At 42.7% G+C, this 13164-nt stretch overlaps 1 protein-coding gene across 1 annotated transcript in view; it reads right to left on the bottom strand.

The window, feature by feature from the left end:
• The window catches only part of LOC124798880 (cytochrome P450 6k1-like), a 118980-nt gene that overhangs the window by 59635 nt on the left and 46181 nt on the right, over positions 1–13164 (bottom strand). Inside the window, 1 exon segment of the mRNA XM_047262412.1 lies at positions 5966–6228. Coding sequence (XP_047118368.1) covers positions 5966–6228 — 263 coding nt within the window.

Raw genomic sequence — 13164 nt, 5'->3', positions numbered from 1 at the left:
CCTCTCCTCTCCTCTCCTCTCCTCTCCTCTCCTCTCCTCTCCTCTCCTCTCCTCTCCTCTCCTCTCCTCTCCTCTCCTCTCCTCTCCTCTCCTCTCCTCTCCTCTCCTCTCCTCTCCTCTCCTCTCCTCTCCTCTCCTCTCCTCCCCTCCCCTCCCCTCCCCTCCCCTCCCCCCTCCCCTCCCACCTAGTGTAATGATATTTGTGGCTGATGTAGCTCACTTGTGCTACTTAAAAATTCAGCATGGTAGAAACAGGTCAGTTAAAATGGTGGAATCAGCGTTTATATGTCTACTGCTATATTGGATAAGGCCAGTTGTGCTATCTGAAAATGTTTGAAATTCAAGATGGTGGAAATATATCGGATAAAGTGGTGGAGCTGGTGTTTCAAATCTACTTCTATCATTTATTCCTAAATAGTTACGCAGCGGCATGTGTGCTGGAGTTGTGCATGAGTGCTGGAGCAAGGAGTAACCACCCATCAACCGCGTGGGCTGGGAGTCTCTGACTGGGGGCCCACCTCGAGCTCCAGTTCACCTGACGACTGGCCACGGTAATAGTGGTAGTGGTGGACATGCCACTGCACCTGTCTGACTGTAGTCGAGCACAAGGACAATTTTGTTGGACTATCTACATCTGCGTAATGAACGAAGTTGACCTGAAAGGATGAACTACACCTGCATATTTTCCCACATTACCATCTAAACTGAAAAGAAAAATCAGAACTCTGTTTTTTCCCTGCAGCCATCTGAGCTGAAAAGAAGGAAGGTACACTGGATGATGACCATGCCTGTTGCATGTGTCATTGTAGGGGTGCATCAAAAATAGTGAGGTGGGTCCCTGAAGTGTCTAATTGAGCCAGATTGTGCTCTTGGGGCATATGGTAATCAGGTCCCGCAGGCTGTGACAGATCGCTCGGTCCTACAGTGCTGAACTTATTTTACATTACATCTAGATATGTACTCCACAAGTCACACTGCGGCGTGTACCGTAAGGTACTTCGTGTACCACTGTTACTTGCCCTTTTTCCAGGTGCAGTAGTGAATGTTTTGCGTGAAAAACAATTGATGGTAAGCCTCCATGTTGGATAGGATCTCTCTAATTTTGCCCTCTATGTCTTTTCTCGTGACGGATGTAGGAGGAAGCAATATATTGGTTGACTCTGCTAGGAATGTAAGCTCTAAGAACTTTAACAGTAATTCACAGCGTGATGCAGAGCGCTTCTCTTTCAGCGTCTACCACTACAGTTGGCTGGGCATCTCCACGATGCTTATGCGTTTACTAGATGAATCAGTAACGAAAAGTGCTGTTCTGCTTTGGGTCTTCTCTACTTCCTCTATCAATCTTGTGGTACAGATCCCAAACTGACGAGCAGTATTCAAGTAATGGTCAAAGAAGGGTTTTTTAAGTTACCTCCTTTGTTGGTGGAGTATATTTAGTGAATATTCTTCCAATAAGTCTCAGTCTGGCACCTGTCTTAAATACAATTAGTTTTTTGTGGACGTTCCACTTTAAATCTCTTTGTACACATGTTTCTTGATTTTTTATTGATGTAACTGCTTTCAGTGATTGTTCTGCAATCCGGTAATCACATAGTAACAGGTCTTTACGCCTATCTTTATGCCCATTTACGCACATATGTTCCATTTGTTTGTTATGAGGGCCAATTGCCACTCCTTGCACCGAACGTCGATCCTCTAATACTTTGCATGTCATCCTGCATTTCGCTTCGGTTTTCTAGAATTGCGGCTTCTCTGTACACAACGACACGATCTGTAAAAAGGCTCATGGAACGTGTATGGTGGGGCGTTTAGACCTGTTTTTCTTTCCTTTTTTGTCTCGAAAGGGGACATCCAATGACACCAAACTCGACCTTCCTGCCCCATCCCCAAGGGTCGGGAGGGGGGCAGCGTAAAAATCTTCAGTAGGAACCCCAATTTTTATAGTTGATTCGGATTCTCCTGAAAAGATACCTAACTTTTGTGTGGAACAACCTTATCGTTGCGTCATGGATGGCGCTCGACAAAAATCAAAATAGGTTACAAACCGCTGAAAAGTGATAGGAGAATGTTCGATATGTTAACCATTGTCTGCGATACACTTTGTACCATTCAAATAACCGTCTATAATGCACGGACGGCGAACAGGCGTCGCAGTCTGTGGTCAGACTCTCGCCGTAGGTACACCGCCTCTAGCCGCCAGGATGCAGTTCCATTGCGTCGAGCGCGGCTGTGGCTGTACTACAACCGACGGACAAGGAAACGGCGGCGCGAAGCGGTCACGGTTCACTTTTCTCCAAACGTTCGAACCGCAAACATCTCTCCCTACGTATGCACCGATGCTGACATTTGCAGATGGAGTGGCTGTCGTTCCTTCGCATTTTCCCTCGAGTTGGTGTGTAGAAGGAGGTCGTCGACGGTACGCGAACCTGTTCCCTGAGAGGAATATTTCTTCTGCAGCGACATTCCGGAGTATTATCCAATTATTTACTGCAACTGCAATTGTTCATCCACACGTAGAATCTAACCACAGCCTGCGACGAACGAAAATGGCGCAGTGAATATTTCAGCTGTAGCTGCTGCTTATCCTCACAATAGTTTGCGGCAAAGGTGCACAAATTTCGGGCACCGTCATTTCTCTAACTATAGTGCAGCAAGTTTACACAGAGTAAGTCGATTCTATTAAGCTGCCATTATCAAATACTAGTCAAAAATTCCATATGGATCACTGTCATGTAAGCAGCAAATTTCGTGGTGCAGCAATGTAGTGCACCTGAACTCCGAGCTCCCACATCACACATCCAGGTTTTCCACAGTTTCAGCTGGTACAATGCGCACCAGCGTATCCTGTTAGCGTCGAGGTCATTCGAGACAGAGTACAAGATCAGACAGCTTCAACGATTAGGAGAGAAATTGGCTGTGCCCTTTCAAACGAACAAGCCCAGCTTTTGCCTGGAGTGATTTAGGGAAATCAGGGAAAGCCTGAATTTGGATGGCAGGACCCAATTTGAACCGTCGTCCTCCCAACTGCGGGTCCAGTGTGCTAAACACTGCATCACCTCACTCGGTAGCAGAGGGGAGAGGGGGGGGGGGGGGAGTAACAGAGTGACATTCATGAGGGGGAGGAGTAGAGGGTAAGTGACCTTTAGGCGTAAAATGTGAACTAGATGGCGAAGAATAGGGGAAGAGGGAAAGAGTGGCCACTGTCTGTGCTGGACACTACCTTCATCCACTACTTACATCTAGGTACATAGATTTACATATACACTCTGCAAGCCACAGCACAGTTCAGCACTGCACGTGGGAGGAACACTGGAAGAAAGTCATGGTGTAGGAGACGGAAGGTGGATTTCACCCTTTTCACTTGCTTCTCAGAACTATAGGCATTATCTTGCATTTGTCCACATGTAAAGAAAGCTGTGATTCACTACACAAGAGGAAATGCTGTTCAAGTCTTTCTGCATTTCCTTAAGATCATCTACGTACGATTCCTTCCAGCAGAGAAAAGCATGTTCAGCGGACAATCTTACAGTGCTCCTCATCTTATGTGTTAAATCGTTTATCTATATTGAGAACATGAACATCAACAAAAGCAAAACGAGAATAATTTAATGTAGTCGAATTAAATCGAGTGATGCTGTGGGAATTAGATTAGGAAATGAGACGCTTAAAGTAGTAAAGGAGTTTGCTATTTGGGGAGCAAAATAACTGATGATGGTCGAAATAGAGAGGATATAAAATGTAGACTGGCAATGGCAAGCATTTCTGAAGACGAGAAATTTGTTAACATCGAGTATGGATTTAAGTGTCAGGAAGTCGTTTCTGAAAGTATTTGTATGAAGTGTAACCATGTATGGAAGTGAAACATGGACGATAAATAGTTTATACAAGAAGAGAATAGAAGCTTTCGAAATGTGGTGCTACAGAAGAATGCTGAAGATTAGATGGGTAGATCACATAACTAATGAGGAGATATTGAATAGAATTGGAGAGAAGAGAAATTTGTGGCACAACTTGACTAGAAGAACGGATCGATTGGTAGGGCATATACTGAGGCATCAAGGGATCACCAATTTAGTATTGGAGGGCAGCGTGGAGGGTAAAAATAGCAGGGGGAGACCAAGAGATGAATACACTAAACAGATTCAGAAGGATGTAGGTTGCAGTAGGTACTGCCAGATGAAAAAGCTTGCACAGGATAGAGCAGCGTGGAGAGCTGCATCCAACCAGTCTCTGGACTGAAGACCACAACAGCAACAACAACAACAACATACTGAGAATATCGGAGGTCCTATTACGCTTTCTTGGGTCATACTCTTTTTTTAAAATTATTTCTGAAGGACTTTCTCCGTCTAGTACAACATACTACGTTCTATTGATCAAATATTTCTCGAACCAGTCACATATACCAAGGTGACAAAAGTCATGGGATACCTCTTAATATCGTGTCTGAGCTCCTTTCGCCCGGCGTAGTGCAGCAACCCGACGTGGCATGGACTCAACAGGTCGTCGGAAGTCCCCTGCAAAAATACTGATCCATGCTGCATCTTTAGCCATCCGTAATTTCATCCGTGTTGCTGATGCACGATTTATGCACGATTTGGTGCATGAACAGATCTCTCGATCATGTCCCGTAAATGTTCGATGAGGTTCATGTCGAGCTACTGAAATGTCCAGAATGTTCTTCGAACCAGTCATGAGCTATGTGGAGCATTTTCATCCGTAAAAATTTCGTCGTTGTCTGGGAAAGTGGAGTCTGTGAGTGGTTGCAAATGGTCTCCAAGTAGCTGAACGTAAGCATTTCCAGTCGATGATTGGTTCAGATGAACAGAAGAACCAGTCCATTCCATGTAAACACAGCCACCACTGACTTCCACAGCGCCTTGTTGACAATTGGATCTATGGGTTTTGGGGGTCAATGCCATTCTCGAACCCTACCATCAGCTCTTACCAACTGAATTCCGGACTCAACTGACCAGGCCAAGGGGTCTAGGGTCCAATGGACGTGGTCACGAGCTCAGGAGAGGCGCTGCAGGCAATGCCATGCTGTTACCAAATATACTCGCATCGGTCGTCTGCTGCCATAGCCCATTAAAGCCAAATTTCGACACACTATCCTATCAGGTATGTTCGTCCTACGTACCACATTGATTTCTGCGGTTATTTGACGAATTGTTGCTAGTCTGGGAATTTGGAAATTTGTGGTAAGGTCTTATGGGACCAAACTGCTGAGGTCGTCGGTCCCTAAGTTTACGCACTACTTAATATAACTTAAGCTAACTTACACTAAGGACAACACACACACACCCATGCCCGAGGGAGGACTCGAACCTCCGACGGGGGGAACCGCACGGGTCGTGACAAGGCGTCTCAGACCGCGCGGCTACCCCGCCTGGCTGTGTTGATTGTCTATTAACACTGACAACTCTATTCAAACGGCGCTGCTCTCAGTCGTTAAGCGAATGCCGTTGGCCACTGTGTTGTACGTGATGAAGAGAGGTAATGCCTGAAATTTGGTCTTCTCGGCGTAGTCTTGACACTGTAGATCTCGGAACACTGAATTCCCTAAATATTTCCGAAATTGAATGTTCCACGTGTCTAGTTCCAATTACCATTCGGCGTTCAAATTTCTGTTGATTCCCATCGTGTGTCCACAATCACGTCGGAATCATTTTCACACGAATCACCTGAGTACAAATGACAGCTCCGTCGATGCACTACCCTTTTATACCTTGTTTACGTGATACTACTGCCATTTGTATATGTGCATATCGCTATTCGATGGCTTTTGTCAATGTATTTGCGAAGGTACTCCGTATGATTGTATGTTGGTTAGTAGTCAGCCATGTGGTGCAGTGTGGGACGCCTTTCGAAAATCTAGGAAGGCGGGATATACCTGTTCATCTGCATCTATCGTTTACGAGAAGTCGTATATGCACAAAGCTAGCTGTGTGTTCAATGGACTTACCTAAATGTTGTCAGTAGTTTGGGATTGATGGCGCTTATAAGGAAACTGATTGTGGCCCGCACGTTAGCCTCGAAGACGCGGCGCCCCCACTGCCTGAAGGGGTCGTCAGGGTTGCGCTGACAGTCCACCTCGATGCCGAAGGCGACGGAAGCGATGACGTCAGTGGCGTAGCGGGCGGCCACCTCGCGCATCTCCACCACCTCCCCTGCGTCCGCCGGCCCCTGCAGCACTTCTGCCATCTCACGGCCGCACGCCGCCATCGTCTGGAAAATCAATCTAAAGCTGCTCAGTATGCTCCCCTGTCCTCGTTTCGACCGTTTTGGTCTTCTCGCTTTTACGTAAAGGACGATCACAATTTCTTGAACGATTCCATAAAGCTGCGCAGAACTGCTTCAATACGGACTTTGTAGTTGTATACAGATTTTATATGGCGATTCACAGAGATGCTTATATTATCATTCGTGATAAATAAAGGGTGAATCTGTAATGTTTGCAAATGTAACATTAATGGGACATCACGTGTAAAATTTCCTCTGAGCGACGTCAGCTAAGCAGTGATACATGTTTGTGTAATTGCATTTTGTGGGTTTGCTCTATCTGTTTCGTATCCATAACGAGAAACGACAAAGTTGTTCGAGTCGGTTATGGGCGTCACTTCGTTAGATGTAGCTGGGCAATACTGCAGTCCGACCTGTGGCCAGCGAGCTCATACGAAGTTGGAAGACATTGTCGTGCTATTTCTTTGATTAAAATTGAAATAAAATTTAAACACGTTGTAAATGCTGCTGTATCTGAGCCAGTGAGAAAATCATTAGAAGTTGTTCTCTGTAAAATAACTTCATCCTATGAAACTTCCTGGTAGATTAAAACTGTGTGCCGGCCGAGACTCGAACTCGGGACCCTTGCAATGGTCCCGAGTTCGAGTCTCGGTCCGAAATGGCTCTGAGCACTATGGGACTTAACATCTATGGTCATCAGTCCCCTAGAACTTAGAACAACTTAAACCTAACTAACCTAAGGACGGCACACAACACCCAGTCATCACGAGGCAGAGAAAATCCCTGACCCCGCCAGGAATCGAACCCGGGAACCCGGGCGTGGGAAGCGAGAACACTACCGCACGACCACGAGCTGCGGACGTGTCTCGGTCCGGAACACAGTTTTAATCTCACAGGAAGTTTCATATCAGCGCACACTCCCTCCGCTGCAGAGTGAAAATCTCATTCTGGAAACATCCCTCAGGCTGTGGCTAAGCCATGTATCCGCAATATCCTTTCTTTCGGGAGTGCTAGTTCTGCAAGGTTCGCAGAAGAGCTTCTGTAAAGTTTGGAAGGTAGGAGGCGAGGTACTAGCAGAAGTACAGCTGTGAGGACGGGGCATGAGTCGTGCTTGGATAGCTCAGTTGGTAGAGCACTTGCCCGCGGAAGGCAAAGATCCCGAGTTCGAGTCTCGGTCCGGCACACAGTTTTAATCTGCCAGGAAGTTTCATATCAGCGCACACTCCGCTGCAGAGTGAAAATATCATTCCGGAAACTTCGTGCTACGACGGGTAATGATTGAAGATGGGTTTTGAAGAGAACTAATGTGGAGATTCGAAGCACTGAGTACATGTAATGAGAAACATATTGTTTCGAAAGGCATAGAAGGTTAATTTTCACAAGGCGGAAGATCAGTCTGAAGTTTTAAGAGAAGATTCTCATACTGACTTCTTACAGGAGATACGAACATTCTTAAGCACGAGTTATTACGAGCGCGAAACATAAAACAACATCTCTGACTTTATCGAATGTTCTTTACTTGTTTTTGCCGGCCGAAGTGGCCGTGCGGTTAAAGGCGCTGCAGTCTGGAACCGCAAGACCGCTACGGTCGCAGGTTCGAATCCTGCCTCGGGCATGGATGTTTGTGATGTCCTTAGGTTGGTTAGGTTTAACTAGTTCTAAGTTCTAGGGGACTAATGACCTCAGCAGTTGAGTCCCATAGTGCTCAGAGCCATTTTTTTTTACTTGTTTTTGGATATTTTCCTGGCTATGAAAGGTTTCAGTGACGTGTTACGGGTATAATGATTCAAATGTTTCAAATGGCTCTGAGCACAATGGGACGTAACATCTGTGGTCATCAGTCCCCTAGAACTTAGAACTACTTAAACCTAACTAACCTAAAGACATCACATACATCCATGCCCGAGGCAGGATTCGAATCTGCGACCGTAGCGGTCACGCGTTCCAGACTGAAGCGCCTAAACCGCACGGCCACGGGTATAATGACTCATCGTCAGTCTCTTCATGTGTGTTGTCATGTAATAACATACATAGCTACGAAATCAGTCATCGAAGTTTTGGCGTTGCTACTTTTATGTGGCTTCAGTAAAAGGATCTGATGATAGCTTCAGATTTCAGATTAGGTACTAGTAAGGATTCATAGTCAAATAGCACAGACGAACATTGAAGAGCATTAATAACTATTTATGAAGATGTGTTGGTGACTCACAACGTCATCACTGTCTAACTTTGTCACATAAATAAATTTTTAAGCGATTATAAGAAATGATAAAGCAGACACATGCTTCACTTTACATAAAAAAGGTAGCGTGATTAATGACTGTAGTGGTACGATGCCCGTAAATGGAAGTTAATTTACGTTTTGAGAGAACCAGGATATTAACAAAGAGACTATAATCAATCATCCATAAATTCTAATGTTTTTCAAGCATTCACAGCTACAATCCAAGAATTTTAACGCGCATTTTGCATCCAGAGCGTTTCCTTATTGTATTTGGTTAACAAAAATAAACTTCAGCTCACTGATTTTAGGAAGATACTATCATGAAGTGGAGGAGGACTGCTTGTTTGCAACGAAAGCTCGGATTCCGATGTTGTACGACCATTTGCGACTGGCGAGAACAAGGTCTTACAATTATTAAAATAAGGATAATTACGAGTCCTTATCCACTGGGCGAATTTGTCGCAAGTAGGTACGAACCTGAAGCTGTATTTGAAAGAGTGGACACCCTAACTACGTCGACAAGACTTCTAAATTTTTTCAGAAATATTTTCTGAATGGTTTGGTATGAGGCATTAGACGTCTCCAATGTCTCGTTGCAGAGTAATGATGTAATTACGACTTACTCGATTTGTTACCCCAGTTACCACTGATTCTGTGAAAATACTTTCCGAACAGTGAAAAAGCCTGTAATATGCAATCACCAAAACACGTAACACAAAATAAGGAAGAATCCAGTTTGTGGTAGGCGCCAGTGTACAGATGCAAAAGTATTCAGCACAACATTGTTGTGCCGCTTTTACATAGCATTCGGTCAATTATACAGACTAATTCCGTGCTGATTTTATAAACTATAAAGCATGATTGAGAGGGTTAAATGTATCACTTGAGGTCAGGGACCGTGATGCGGAAAAGATGAAGTCAAACGTTATAAGCGAAAATCGCTGTGATACCTCTAACAGCGGGTCTTTGCTTTCCACATTTTGGGAGAAGGTAATATGGATCAAAACAAGACAAAAATGTTCAGTAAATATGGGCTCTAAAATGGATACCTCAAGGACTATGAGCACTTGTTCATCTTTGCTACTGTGAACCGCATCTCTTATACTGAACAAGTGCTCATAGCTTTCAAGGTATCCACTTCAAGAGCCACGGGTACGCGACTTGCTTACTTGTTCATCTTTGCTACTGTAGAACATTTTTTTTTTTTTTGTTTTGGCCTATACGACTCTCCTCCCAAAATATGAAAAGCAAAGAGATAGCGGTAGACGAGGACCACTTTCGGACATATCAGAACGATTTTCACTGATAACTTCCAACTAAGTCATTCCTCGAGCAGAGTCCTCTAGCTCAGATTGATACATGTATCCTTAAGACACAAGGAAATTAAAAATATTAGTTGCCAATGGACATTGCTTTACATCAGCGGGGCAAGTTGAAAATTTTTAATGGACCGGGATTCGAAACAGGGTCTCATGCTTACTAGGCAGATGCGATGAACACTATGCCATCCGAACACAGCAGTCACCACAACCGTACGGACTACCCTAGCACGCCCCACGGCCATGCCCAAACTCTCAACTTACGCGATACACTACTGATGAAGTGCAACTTCACGTTAGCCTCGTTACTCAAGGCATTTCGCCGATTCCCGTGGGAGTTCTAGCTTGGTGTGCTTCTGCACTGAAGGAATCATTGGCCATCATCGCCGTAATTGTATACGTTGTGCCTGTTTTCCGGAAATGTCCAAAAGTACAGACGCCACGTATACAACATTTACCCTTCGCAATTATTCCTGATAGACTGTAACATCATCACGGAATCACTCTGTACATAACTCCCAATATCTCATCAGTAAACCTATACATATGTTGCATATCACTGTCATCGTACAACTAATACTGGAAGAAAAGCCAACCCGAAATAGAAACGAGCACTAATGATGTCTCTGAATCATTGTTGTAACTGGTCGCGAAAGTATTTGCTCTATTTGTCGGCTTGTAGAAGCGAAGTGTAGAACAAGCTACAACAGGACTTATATGCTAAAGAACATCCAAATACGGTGACTATTAATCAGTGGCACAAGTGTTTTGTTGAGATTAACAATACAACATGTGACTGCAAATACTCAGGAACTTTACACGTGTCTGTTGACATAAAAATGAGACAAAGTGGTGTTAACATGTCTCAGAAGTTTAAATTATATTAGATTTACCTTCAGATTCAGAGATCCATACATAAAGTATCCTCTAGGATGATGAACATGTAAAAGAAAACGAAACTACAAAACACGTTAAAAAACATGGGCTCATATTTCTTATACAGACACTATATGAAATGGTCCTCAAGAATGTGGAATAATCAAAAACCTGAGAAATATTTTCATTTTCAACTTAATAACAGACCTGTCACAAATAAATAAATGTAATTACGGTGAAATGCATTACATGATTTTGAGCCTATTGTAGCCTGCAACTTCAAACAAAAAGCACTTTAGAAGACTTAGTTACAACCATCGTATTACTGCACTGCAAGTGTGCATAAGTGAAATATTACTGTTACTGTTGTTAATACATATGTTAATTGGTTCTACTAACAAAGCTATCAGAGAAGTATAAGGAATTAGCCACCAACATATCCTCTTTATTGCTCTTAAACTACACTTTTTTTTAATAGCAAGAGCTTCTATGTTGGCAGACAAGTCATTGAAAATGACTGCTCCTGTCTACGGACTTCTCCTGACCACGGTAACTTTAAAACTTTGAATAGATTATTTACATTTCTAGTAATGGTTCAATGAACTGAATAGTTGGTTTGAAAAAGAGATACATCATCGCAAATTTCATTAAGAAATATATATACTGGAAAGCAATAGTTGGTGTCCCCATTTATTTGAACTTGGTGTGAGTGGATACGCTTATTATATTATTATACACATAATCTATACATATATTCATTATACATATTACGTTATATTATATTACATACACACACACACACACACACACACACACACACACATATATATATATATATATATATATATATATATATATATATATATATATATAAGATTAAAAAAGAGCGGTGAAGTGTGTCTGGCTTGCGCGGATGATCTTGCCACTCTAATGAACAATAGAGGAAGCCAAACTTGCATTGGAAAAACTACACAAAATCTCACAGAAAACTGGGCTACAAATCTCCTACGAGAAACACAGTATATGGAAAACAAACCTGTAGATAATTTCCCCATTACTACTCAATACGGGAAAGTGCCACAAGTTGCCCACTGCAGATATCTGGGAGAAACAATCCAACCATCAGGACTGAACTCAATACCAATAAAGATACAATCTCCAGATTACAAAAAGCACATAAGCTCACTTGGAATCACTATTATATTCTGTCAATGCAAAACTAAGGCATTGCAACATAATAGTCCTACCAGAGGCGCTTTATGCTGTAGAAACTACAGTGATTCATGGTTACACTAAGATTAGAGAGATTGAAAAGCAGGAAAGAAAAATTCTGAGGAAAATATATGGACCAGTGTTTCGGGAAGGAATTTGGATGAAGAGGCCAACTAGAGAGATTTACAAAGACATAGAAACAATAACAGACACCATTAGAAAGAGAAGGATGAAATTTTATGGACATATCAGCAGGATGAATAAAGGCAGGCTCACAAGACAAAACTTCGAGATAGTAAACAAGAGCAAAAACAAGACAAAGTGGATCACTGAAGCAGAAGAAGACATGAAAGAACTGGGGATCGCACAAGACAACATAAACAATAGAGAACAGTTTAGAGACATCATAAAGAAACACATACTTAAACAACAACATACGGAGAACAGAACAGAAAAAAGATGGTGGGAAGAACACAAGAGAGAACACAGTGAATGTATGAAGATAATTTGGGAAGAACAAAGAAAGAAGAAGAAATCATGACTACTCAAGTTCAATCACTGTCTCAAAAGGGAATAATCGTAAATAATAATTATATATATGTATATATATGTGTGTGTGTGTGTTCATATATATATATATATATAATATATATTATATATATATATATATATATATATATACATGTATACATTTCATATATGTAACACATATACATTACATATGTAAATTATATTACACATTATATTACTTACCATTATACGTCACTTTTAAGCTTATTTTTTACTTTTGCAGTGTATGGAGTATCGATAGCCGTACAGCAAAAACTTCTTATGCTGTATTCACTAATAAAAAGTAGCTTTTGTGTAATGACAATGTTTTTCGAGTCATCGTTGTTGACATGTTGCGCGCTGGGCGTAATATTTTAATCAACCCCAGTAAGGTTGACAGCGTTTTTGAAATTCAGATGCATTCAGATGTGGGTGTTTAGATCTAACCGGAATGAAACTGCACCATTTCGAGACCATGTTCACTTTAATCATTGCACCCCTTCATGCTATACCTGGGATTTCAATGTGGCAAAATGAAATGTGCGTGTCGCTAGGGCCTGCAGTCGGGTAGACCGGTAGTCTGGTGCAATTCTTTTGGCGACGTGCATGTCGGTGAGGATGAACTGATGATGAAAACACAACACAACACTCAGCCCCCGAGCACAGAACGTCTCCGACACGGTCGGGAATCAAACCCAGGCCTCTCGCATAGCACTCCCCCTTGCCGACCATTTTTTTCCG

This window comes from Schistocerca piceifrons, chromosome 5 (genome assembly GCF_021461385.2).
Source record: "Schistocerca piceifrons isolate TAMUIC-IGC-003096 chromosome 5, iqSchPice1.1, whole genome shotgun sequence".
Taxonomy (NCBI): Eukaryota; Metazoa; Arthropoda; class Insecta; order Orthoptera; family Acrididae; genus Schistocerca; species Schistocerca piceifrons.
This window is presented reverse-complemented; position numbering and strand designations above follow the sequence as displayed.